This window comes from Barbus barbus (genome assembly GCF_936440315.1).
Source record: "Barbus barbus genome assembly, chromosome: 13".
Classification (NCBI taxonomy): Eukaryota; Metazoa; Chordata; class Actinopteri; order Cypriniformes; family Cyprinidae; genus Barbus; species Barbus barbus.
Window position 1 is genome coordinate 5,965,039 of NC_136741.1, and position 12,026 is coordinate 5,977,064.

General features: G+C 36.5%; 1 protein-coding gene across 1 annotated transcript; it reads left to right on the forward strand.

The window, feature by feature from the left end:
* The first annotated feature begins 50 nt into the window (after window positions 1-50).
* On the forward strand, window positions 51-12,026 carry LOC306878751 (T-box transcription factor TBX19-like). The gene is made up of 8 exons (XM_079431264.1): window positions 51-517; window positions 2,676-2,940; window positions 5,070-5,204; window positions 5,697-5,758; window positions 7,793-7,854; window positions 7,976-8,164; window positions 9,098-9,233; window positions 9,323-12,026. The coding sequence occupies exons 1-8, from the start codon at window positions 285-287 to the stop codon at window positions 9,561-9,563; spliced, it is 1,323 nt and encodes a 440-aa protein (XP_079287390.1). The 5' UTR covers window positions 51-284; the 3' UTR covers window positions 9,564-12,026.

Here is a 12,026-nt window from a genome sequence, read left to right on the forward strand (position 1 = left end):
CAATGTGTTGTGAATGAATCACTTAATCGGAGAAGCCCACGTGACTGCAGGTTTTGCTCCGGTCATAAGAACAGGTGGTCGCAGAGAGCTGAAGGTACAGATCGAACATACACACTGCCAGTATATTAAAGAGAGTCGTTTTCTTTTATCATTGAAGCCACCCAAAAGTTGTGTTAGGCACACCGTTACGTCTAAATCTCCTGATAAATTCTAGAGAGCTAAAGTTAAAGTCCAGTTCTTTTGTAGGCTACTTGTCAAGCGCGTGTGAGATTTTCCCGTCACTCATGAAGGTGGAGGAAGAGCTGAGGAGCGACGGCGGCGGAGAGGTGACCGGTGCTCGGGGCAGCAACGACTGCTGCATCACCAGACTGCTGAGCGTCGTGGAGAGCGAGTTACAGGCCGGCCGAGAGAAGGGAGACCCCACTGAGAAACAGCTCAAAGTCACCCTGGAAGATTCCGAACTCTGGAGGAAATTCAAAGAAGTGACCAATGAGATGATTGTGACCAAGAACGGCAGGTGAGCCACCATGAACCTGATGCCAAAGTTGTAAAAGTCTTTTGATAAAGCAGTGGTGTTAAATATTTAATTTTTAATGTTTTAATTAATACATTTGTTTTGCATGGAAGCTGCTAGAAAACAGATTCGCGATTTATTTTTCACAAGTAGATCACAAGTTCTTATTGTTTAAAGAACTTATGGTTATAATTCTATGGTATTTAATTCGTGTTTTGTCCGAAAATTGTTTTATGCGGGTTTTTTTGGGGGGGTTTTTTGTAATTAGTATAAAGAAATTATATTCGCGTCTTAAAGACTTTTTTTTTTTTTTTTTTTAGATTATTTTTCAACCCCAAAAAGTATTTGGACACTGACGCTATGTATAGGCTATGATTCGTTATAATGTGTTTGCATTATTTAACAAAATATCAAATCAAGTGACATTTATTTTAAAGCAAGATAAACACTTAAAGCAAAACGTTCCACAAAAGATCATTATTAGGTTTTAAGTGAAAAAATATATTTATTCTACACACACACACACACACACACACACACACAAAAAAAACCTACTTCAATTTGGTCTTTTAAAAATGACAAAGTTTGTCATGGAAAACAACAATGTTTGCAGGTGCCAATGCAATGACATTCAAGCATTTTTAAATGTTATAGGTATCTTAACTTTTAGGGGTCAGTGTAAACATAAAACGGACTGTAATATTGTTTCTTGAGAGAACAGAAAAATGTCAATGTGATAGTTTGAATCTTAACTTTAAAAACAATTTTGTCAGTCTAATCCTAATCCTTATGAAAATGTTTATTAATTTGTCAGTTGTAGATTTAGTGTTCATTTTTTAGAAGTGTTCTCATTAATAAAATCTAACTATGTGGTCCCGTAATCTATCTGTTCTTCTATTAAAATGCCTTGTCATCCCTAGGCAGGTTTATTATTTTGTGTTGTTGGTATTGGCACATGGTGGTGTTTTTTTGGAACAGGCAGATTAATTTAATTGAAAAGGCTTGTTGTGGTGTTATCGAGCTGAAGGGTGACTTGACCAACTCATTGAGTAGTTACGGGTCAGCTCTGCAGGTGGGTGTCCTTCCATTTGCAGCCCCTCTTAAACTTGTTCTCATCCATAAAAAATAATCATGGGGGAAAAAAAGTGGAAAATGACTAGCGTCCAACCTCTCATGAAGTTCGTGCTTGTAGAGTTTTGGCAGGCAGCGTGAATCATTGTTGGGGATAACTTTTTTAATCATGTATGAGTGTGTGACAGCTTTTGGACAGATTGAATAAGATTTTGTGTCTTAAAGAGAGAGTTCTCCCAGAAATGTAAATTCTGTCATCATTTACTCATCCTCATGTCATCCCAAACCTGTATGACTTTGATTCTTCTTCATGCGGAAATCCATGTCAGTTGAGTCCAAAACAACATTGGAAACCTTTGACTTTCATTGTATGGACAAAAAAAATTATTAAAGAAAGCATAAGATGTTTCAACAGTTTGTTTCTACACTTATAAGATACTTTCTTATAAGATACTTTTAAAAATGTCTTGTGTTTTTGTTTTGTAGCAGCAATGGTGTAGAAGAACTGTTTTGGGTTCCCCAAAGAACCTTTCAGTGCACCATTTAGTGTAACTAACATTGTAATAATCTGAAGAACACCCTTAAAAATAAAGGTTCTTTATTGGCATTGATGGTTTCACGAAGAACCTTTAACATCCACAGAACCTTTCTATTCCACAAAAGGTCCTTTATAGATTATTAAAATGTTGTTCACAATAATAAGAAAAAATGTGGTTCTTTTTAAGAACTGTTCACTGAAATGTTAAAAATGGTTCTTCTGTGACATCGCTTTGAAAACCCCTTTCTGAAGCATTATATTTGTGTGAAAGAATCTTTTTTATTGATTGGTCTTGATGGAACCATCAACACCAATAAAGAATCTCTATTTTAAGAGAGTACAACTGGTTCAGAAATGCTTTTTACTCAGAAATTCCTGGTAAGTTTCACAAATAATTACCAAGAAACAACATGTTGAATTAAATGGTAAATTTTGAAGTAGAAAGACTGAAATAGTATTTCCTTGTATATAAATTCCAATAACCGTTGTTTATTTACAGCTTTGAAAAAGCATTTTTTGGAGATCCAGTGAGCATTATTCTGTCTGTTGTAGGAGGATGTTTCCAGTCCTGAAGGTCAGCGTGACGGGTCTGGATCCCAACGCCATGTATTCGTTCCTGTTGGACTTCAGCCCTGCAGACGGGCACCGCTGGAAGTACGTGAATGGCGAGTGGGTCCCTGCGGGCAAACCTGAGCCTCACAGTCACAGCTGCGTCTACATCCACCCCGACTCTCCCAACTTCGGTGCCCACTGGATGAAGGCCCCGGTGTCCTTCAACAAAGTCAAACTCACCAACAAACTCAACGGAGGCGGTCAGGTGCTGACATGCTGACACATACAAGACACACATAAGTTCCCACTGTACTGTCTTCGGCCGATTCCTCAACTAAATCGTTCCCTGTAAAAAGTCTGAGAAAACAAAGGCCCCCTGCACATCATGCACATGTAACGCTCATGTTGTGCAGGTGTGTAAAGCCGTACATGACCCGTTCGGTAATCTTGAGTAGCCTCTCAGGGCTCTTGTGTGTCCATACCGGCTTCTGTAGCTTTTAGGAGTCTTGGCCTGCCTTTAATCACCCTGTGTGCTGCCACGGGGAAATTTCAAGTGTGCATTTATACAATTAGCGCGCTCCTCTGCATCCACTTCACCTATGGAGCCCCTTTGTTCAGCAGGGACTGCATGTAAACAGGAATAAACAGCTCTTAATTGCCACTTTTCTCATTTAATGCACTTCCTGCCGTTCAGACAGAGAGTGGTCTACTTCAGCTAGCCATCCTGGCTTTCAGCGGGGCCGCTGCGAGGTGCTCCAGCCCGCTCCATTCGAGTATGACTCCGCCACCAAATTATTATTGGTATTTACATGACCCCTCCCCTGCTCCCTCCCCGCCACCCCATTCTCTTCTCCTCTATTCCTGTCTGTTCCCTATTTACCAGGGTTTTTAAACACAGAGCTGGCAACGGAGAGGACGATGAGAGAGAACCAGCTCTAAATGAAATAATTGCTGTGGTTAGTTGTACATTATGGTAATTACCTCTGTTTTTTCTATGCAAAATTAATTTAGCCATCAGTCCTTAGATGTTCAAAAAGGCAACATATTAAAAAAGGCAGCGGGGAGAGAAAAGCACACAAAGCCCTTTATGTCCCCTGTAGCCATGCAGATGAGTACCTGCCCCTCATCAGTCATTGTAATCTACCAATTAGAGTTTAAAAAAAAATGCTGCTTTTCTCTCTCGTTCCATCCGTCTCGTTCTCAGAATTCGGTTCATAGATTTATTCGTGCTTGATGTGGTCACTGCAGTCATCCGAAGAATTTTTTCACACAGAAACAAAGACAATGTAGTATCTAAATGTGAAGACCGAACAATATACAGTATGATGATACTGTCCGAATTTTCAGCTGATGACTTGGAATGTTATGACAGAGTTCTAATCCCACTGTTTTATGACATAAATAATTACGTATTGATAAAATAGTCTACAGTTCTTCTAATCTTAGTAGGATAGTTCACCCAAAAATTAAAATCCTGTCATCATTTACTCACTCTCAAGTTGTCCAAAACCTATATGATGTTCTTTCAGCTGTTGAAGATATTTTAAAGAATGATGGTATCCAAAGAGTTGATGGTAGCCATTGACTTCCATTGTATGGAAAAAATACTATGGAAGTCAATGGCTACCGTCAACTGTTTAGTTACCAACATTCTTCAGAATATCCTCCTTTTGTGTTCAGCATTTGTGTGAAGGCATACAGGTTTGGAACAACTTGAGGATAAGTTAATGGTAACAGATTTTCATTATTGGGTGAACTTTCCAAGTTCAGTACTGTCAAAACAATTAACACAGCCATCAAAAGAGTTTTAATTTTGTCATACAGCACTGCAAAATAGCCACCATTTATGTCAGGTAACTTTATACAAAGAAGTTAAAAAAAATTAGACATTAAACTATAATTGGCATTCAAATTTTAATCTAATAAAATGTTTCTTGAGCATCAAATCAGCATATTAGAATAATTTCTGAAGGATCATGTGACACTAAAGACTGGAGTAATGATGCTGAGAATTCAGCTTTACCATCACAGGAATAATTACATTTTAAAATATATTAAAAGCACATATATGTAAAATACATGATATATAATTACTGTAATGTTTGTGGATTTATGGGTAACTCATTACTGAAAAAGAAATGTACTATTATTGCCATTTACAACAGTTGAATAAAATATTAAGGATTTCTTCATTTCTTCTTTAAATTCAAAACCTCTTTGCAGTTTTGCATCCTGTTTGAAACCTCATTTTAAATTCACAGAATTCATTTTAAAATATATACTAGTACAGTATGAACCTGGATTTTTAAAGTTGGTATGTTTATATATCTTCTGTAAAAAAATAATCTTCTGTAAAAAAAATTCTTACTTTCCTTTTCTCTCCTCCTGATCCAGATCATGCTGAATTCTCTCCATAAGTACGAGCCTCAGATTCACATTGTTCGTGTAGGAGGCAGCCACAGGATGGTAACCAACATCTCTTTCAAAGACACTCAGTTCATCGCTGTAACGGCCTACCAGAATGAAGAGGTTCGAGCATCTTCACAAAACATTTAGGTTAAACAAGTCTAAAGAGATAGTTTACCCAAAAATGAAAATAATATGATTTATTCATTCTGTGATTGTCAATCCAAAAACAGGTCACATTTCTTACTACTGTAGACCTTGACAAGTGTTGTTGTTGCTGCTCTTGCCCATGCAATGAAAGTGAATAATCAAGCTCCTAAAAGTAGTCTATACAACTTGTGCTCTACAGTAGCCTATATAAAAGTCTTCTGAAGTCATATTGCATGTTGTTGCTCTTTTGTTGGTTTTGATTGCTTCTAATGTCCTCATTTGTAAGTCGCTTTGGATAAAAGCACCTACTAAATGACTAAATGTAAATATGACAGAAGTGTTTTTTAATGGTGAACTATACCCTTAAAATAATGCTTGCTTATGTTTTGCTAAATCCAAAATATGACGACTATAAAATAGTTGATGAGAGATTTTATCCTCACAATCCTCTTCTTCTTTTCACAGATAACTGCACTGAAGATAAAGTACAATCCGTTTGCCAAAGCCTTCCTTGATGCAAAGGAAAGGTACAATTTATTTAAATGACATTTTAAACAACAAACACAGTCAGTGTCAGAAGATAAGTTTTCTCATTGAGTTAACAATGCGTATTTCAACTCCTAATAATATCATAGCGGGCATTAGTGCTAGTCAAGCTAGCATGACTGTGCGAAATCAGCCATGATTAGCGGCCAATTATTAAACGTTTATGCTTTGAATCGAGTGAGTGTGTGAGTAAAGGAGCTTGTTGGAGAGGCAGTGTGAAGTGAGAGTGAGAGATTTTGAGCGGCTACAGTGAAGAATGTGTGAGATATTACACAATAATGTTGGTGGAATGAGCGCTGAATTATTATACTCCAGTAAATGTTGTCATAACTTCACCAGATCAGAGGTGCAGCACTCCTCTGAAAAACTACTCAAGGTAGACTGTACAGTGTAAATTTAAACTAGTAGCGGGTGAATCTCATGAACATGTTTAACCCCCCCAACTTTAGTTTAAGGGACCGTTTCTCACTGTTAACTTGCTTAACAGCATACATATTACTAGCATATTGGCTGTTTATTAATACTTATAAAGCACACATCAGTGCCTTATTCTGAATGACCATATTTTACATCCCTTAATCCAACCCCATGCCTAAATTTAACAACTACCTTACTAACCATTATTAATAAATAGCAAATGAATAGTTTATTGAGGCTAATGCTGTAGTTAATAATGAGAATTGGTCCTTATTAAAGTATGACCAAATAAATTATATTTTGCATAGTGAAAATGATATAATATGCGCATATAATTATTGCATATTTTAGGAACATCATATTTTGCATTATTACATTATATTCATGACCATTGGAAAAAGAAAGATTCTAATTTTTCTACTATTTTTTTTTATTTAAATGAACAGAAATTAAAAGAATACTACAAATACTATTTTGATATAAAACTTTCCTATTTAACTAATATATATATATATATGAATATGAATATGAATTACAGAAAATGTTTTTCCAGCACAATCCAGAACAGCCATACATCAGTGAAATATGAATACTAAATTTAATGAAATTATAAGAAAATGTATGTGATGAAATTAAAAGTGATATGTCTTGATAGGAGTAAAAGTATAAGAGAGATTATGAAACATTTACCTGTGAAAGGATGCAATACAAACCTGACAGGTGTCACATGATTTGCCTAAAAATTGTAGAAATAGTGGAAAAAAGTCAAAAACAGTTCAGTAGTCAGTATTTTTAATACTTACATTAATGCATACATGCATTAAAAACAATGACAGTAAAGATATTTGGATTGTTACTACAAAAAAAAAAACAGTTTCTAATGAATGCTGTTCTATTGAACTTTTCTATTCATCAAAGAATTCCAAAAAAGGGGAAGTAGTGGCCTAATGGTTAGAGAGTCGGACTCGTAATCCAAAGGTTGCGGGTTCGAGTCTCGGGCCGGCAGGGATTGTAGGTGGGGGGAGTGAATGTCCAGCGCTCTCTCCACCCTCAATACCACGACTGAGGTGCCCTTGAGCAAGGCACCGAACCCCCAACTGCTCCCTGGGCGCCGCAGCATAAATGGCTGCCCACTGCTCCGGGTGTGTGTTCATGGTGTGTGTGTGTTCACTGCTGTGTGTGTGCACGTTGGATGGGTTAAATGCAGAGCACGAATTCCGAGTATGGGTCACCATACTTGGCAGTGTCACTTCACTTCACTTATAATTCTGTGAAAGAAAAATGTATCAGTTTTCACAAAAATAAGCAACACAGCTGTTTTCAACAAATAACAGTAAGAAATGTTTCCTGAGCAGCAAATCAGCATGTTAGCATGATTTCTGAAGGATCTTGTGAGACTGAAAACTGGATTAATGATGCTGTAAACTTGTTACATGAGCATAAAAGACTTCTTTGAAAAAACATGAAAAAATCTTACCAATCCCAAACTTGAACAATAGTGTATGTGATTACTTTGTGTATTATTAACCATTATGATATATTAGTTCTGTATTTGAGTTCTGTATTTGTCTCATGCATGAAGCTTGTTCTCTCCATAGGAGCCATCCTAAGAATCATCTGGAACCTCCAGCTGAAAACCAGCATATGGGCATACCACACTGTTAGTCATTCATTTTCCTGTTTTCCGTTTACATAATAATTTTTGTCTGATTTATAGACTTAAGAAATATTTACAGCATTATGTAATGTGAATCATACTGGTGTCTATTTGTTGGCTGCAGGCGGATGGTTCATATCAAATCCAGACACTCTGTGTTCTGCTAGTGGTGGTAACTTTCCGTACCCAGGAGGTTTACCGCTTACTCCCCACCATGAGTACAAACACTACCCAGGCCTGCACGGGCACCGAGCTGCCCCGTACCCTTCGCCCTACCTGCCCCACCATCATCACCAACGTGGCCATAACTCAGGTGATTTAACAGAGTGCAGTTTAATCATGTCTATAATTACAGACAATCGTGCTTTTTTGTATAAAGACAGGGTTTCCCAAATGGGGGCTCAAGAAGGATATGCAGGGGGTTTGTATGCTGATGAAAAGCTAATTAATAAAACTGAATTTTTGGTTCACGGTAAAGGCTGCTTTTCACAAACTCTATTTCTGCATGTGCTGTGAGTGTGCATGTGCATTTGTGAACGCAGTGTGCACTGGATTCTCTTTTATATTCACGTTTGCATAATTTCCAACATTTTAGTGGATAGAAGTTTACTGCATTTCACCAGTATTTCACCAAAATTAAAGCTTGAGGATTTCAAAATTTGAAATAGAAGAATTTAAAACATAAGGATCATTGTAACTTGCAGAGTAAAATAAAATTATTGTTATAATTATCAAATAATATTTTTTTCTACTTTGCAGCACAATTGTAATTTACAACAGTAATATATTACTGTATAAGTTGTATATATATATTTTTTAGTTTAAACTAATAAATAATTATTTTTATTATTATTATTATCAAATAAAACAATAAAATAAAAACACTAAAAAAATATTTTGTTTACTTTCATGTCATGCAACCATTAACAGTCATCATTGAACCATAAATATACAAATGTGTCTATAAATTTCTGAAATATTATTTTAAAATCTTTTTTCTCAAATCTTTTATGTTCAAAGGGCTTGGCTGACAAAAAAATTGGAACCCCTGTATTAAGGGAATAATTATAAATATCTAAATCACATGTTTCAAACTTGTATGACTTTCCTCCTCCTGTGTAAAACAAAAGGAGAAATGTATAAAAATGTACCCGTCATTAATTTCTGTATAATAAAAGTATGGGGATCCATACTCGAGCACCAAAAGTTCTTTAACTCACTTCAGTTTTCTCATTTTTCCTTGAAGTGTCTCTATCTAAGAATCTGAGTCAAGGTGCTGTGCAGATGTTCCCTGGTCCCGAGGGATGGACAGGTATGTCTCCTCCTGGTCCTGCTGCGATGCTGTCTATGCAACCTGCTCCAAGCTCACCTGGAGCCAGCAGGTCAGAGAGAAACCCGGCTTTTAAGTCTTGCACAATATGACAATATTTCCAACAATAAGGTGATGTAAATAAGCTTATGTGATTTTCAGTCAGTATCCATGCCTGTGGACTGTGAGCAGTTGTACTGTATCATCCAGTCCTCCAGGGGGCATTGTGAGCGCTACACACAGCCAGGAGGAGCCCGCAGATGGAGGCTCCACCTCAACAACATCACCCTGCTCTTTACTGCACGGCCACGGACCAACCAGCTCTGAGGGTGGTGTAGATCAAGCCAATCACATTAGGGCAGGCGGGGTGAGCTGGCCTTCTGTCTCCACCCACTCATTTTAAGTGTTCTCATTTATTTGTCAAGAAAGAGGTGTACATGATCTTTGAAGATTATAAGTGTACAGCTGGTTCTGACATATCAATGGTCCTGTCCCAAATGATGCCATCCGCCATTTTTCTGAATCTATGCTTAATAGCTTTGTTGGAATTAAAAACTCCTGTAGGAACTCTACTGTCAGGAGTTCCTCCAGTAACCCCATCGTAAGAAAAACGTTGATGTACTTTATTTCCCTGGAGTAAACAGTAGGATAATTGAGGCACCTACCAAATTTTCAAAGGGTTCTGCCAGACTGGAATTCTAAGGATCCTAAAAGAAAGACAAATGGTCTCTGTAAGAAACGAAGAAGCATAGTCCATAAGATCACAAATGGTGATTTGTGACAGGTCCAACTTTTTTGGTAGAAAAAGGGAAACTTTTTTTGCATTCAGTGTGTTGTAAACTTGTCGTAATATTGTATATTACAAGTCATTGCAATGGATCTGAGCACAGCTTTTGTGTGAATGTTGTCGTCAAAGTCAATGATCATCTAACAGCAGCACAGAGGTGGTGGGTTCAATTCCCAGAGAACACACATAGTGATTTAAAAAAATTGATTTGCATAAAATCGTCTGTCCTGTAAATATAAATGTACATTAGCGTTCAAAAGTAAGGGGTCGGTAAGATTATTTTAAATATTTTCGATTTTTAGTTTATGTAAACCAAGGCTGCATTTATTAGCTGTATATTGTGAAATATAATTTTAATTGCTTTCTATTGTAATGTAATTGAAAATCGAATTTAGTCCTGTGATGGTAAAGCTGGATTTTCAGCATCATTACTCCAGATATTATTCAGTGTCACGTGATCCTTCAGAAATCATCCTAATATGCTGATTTGCTGCTCAAGAAACATTTCTGATTATCATCAATGTTGAAAACCCAATTGAATTTTTCATGGAAATGGTGATATATTTTTTCAGGATTTATAAATGCTGTTACTATCACAAGTATTGATTTTGTTTAAAAAAACATACTGACCCCAAACTTTTGAAGGGTGTTGTACATGTAACAGAAACTCGTTTCTTTATCTTATATTCTTATTTCTATTCACAGTCCGTTTTTTGTACATTTGTAGTCTGTTCAAAAGTTCAAAGCTGTTATCTGCACATGGAACATCTGACTGGAGTGACTCTTAATACAACTACAACTGTGGTAAAACTCTACAATTAGGCCCCAGAATAAATGGTTAGTTAATCAATTAAACCACTTTGGCTTGTAGAACAAGGCAGTGTTTTGGCAGGCACAGTGATTTCGCTCTTACCTGGACTTTTTACCTCCACAACAGCAAACACATTCATTCACAATCTCTTTTTCTGTCTCTCTCTTACACACACACACATTCATTGCATTCACACTTTCATAGGCAGAAACACAAACACATTACAGTTGCATTCACACAGCTACACACAGCTCTGCTTCCTCCAAAAGCAGGTCTCACTTAGCCGCAGTTTTAAAACGCTGCATAAAGAGAAGACAATTATTCCCCCATCATATTTTTCCGCTCTTGAAAATGTTATTTTAATCGTACTGGTGGAGTGGACCACTCTGTTGTTTTCACATGAGTGTAAAAAATAATGACGGCTGTCCAGTGAATGGGGCCTTGGCATGTTTAGGCCACTATGGGCATGCAGCAGACTCTTTCTCACACACACACACACACACACACACACCTAAACAGTCACATTCACCGTGTCTAAACAGCTTCAGAAAAGACCAAGAAAATGTTCTGAATTTATATTTTCATTTTCTATTTCTCTTATATTTTCATATTGGCCCTTATTTTTGGTCTGCAATGACAACTCATATTTTAAGAATGTTAATTAAGAATTGTATTTTTAAAAATAGAAAGTAAAAAAAAAATCCACAGGTGAGATTTGAACCCAAAGACCTAAAAATCAGTAAAATAACTAGCACTTAATATTATGCGAAAAGTGACTACAATAGTCTTGAACCTGACTGCTAGTGCACAATGTACCTGACATGTTTAATAATCATTTTAAAAAAGACAAGAATGTATGTACAAGCCAGTACTTGTATTGTTGTGCCATTTTTTTTAAAGGACAGTTCACCCAAAAAGTTGAAAAATACTTGCCCTCAAGTCATTCTAAATTTTAAAGAAAAGTCTGGGGTTTTTTTCTCATCCAATGGTGTACCAATATTCTTCAAAATATCTTTTGGTTTTTGCTGTTCCTTTAATAAGAAACATTTAACATATAGGCTAAAACATTCTGTTTGAGGACATAAAAGAATGTTTTCGTATTAATGTAGGTAAAGGACTCCAGCTTCACTGTATTTGTTCTGTTACTTGTAATCATATTGCTCTTAAATCACATTGGAAGCCCTAACGTGCTATAAAACCTGTTTAAATGTACCATTCTTTCATATTGATATGAAAAATATATTGCAAATAAAGTCTGAGTTTCATCA

What these genes read in the sequence shown, in the direction of transcription:
- LOC306878751 (XM_079431264.1), top strand. Translation starts at nt 285, where the DNA reads ATGAAGGTGGAGGAAGAGCTGAGGAGCGACGGCGGCGGAGAGGTGACC. An exon ending in TTCCTTGATGCAAAGGAAAG is followed by an intron (nt 5,759 to 7,792) that starts GTACAATTTATT and finishes TTCTCTCCATAG; the next exon opens with GAGCCATCCTAAGAATCATC. An exon ending in GCATATGGGCATACCACACT is followed by an intron (nt 7,855 to 7,975) that starts GTTAGTCATTCA and finishes TGTTGGCTGCAG; the next exon opens with GCGGATGGTTCATATCAAAT.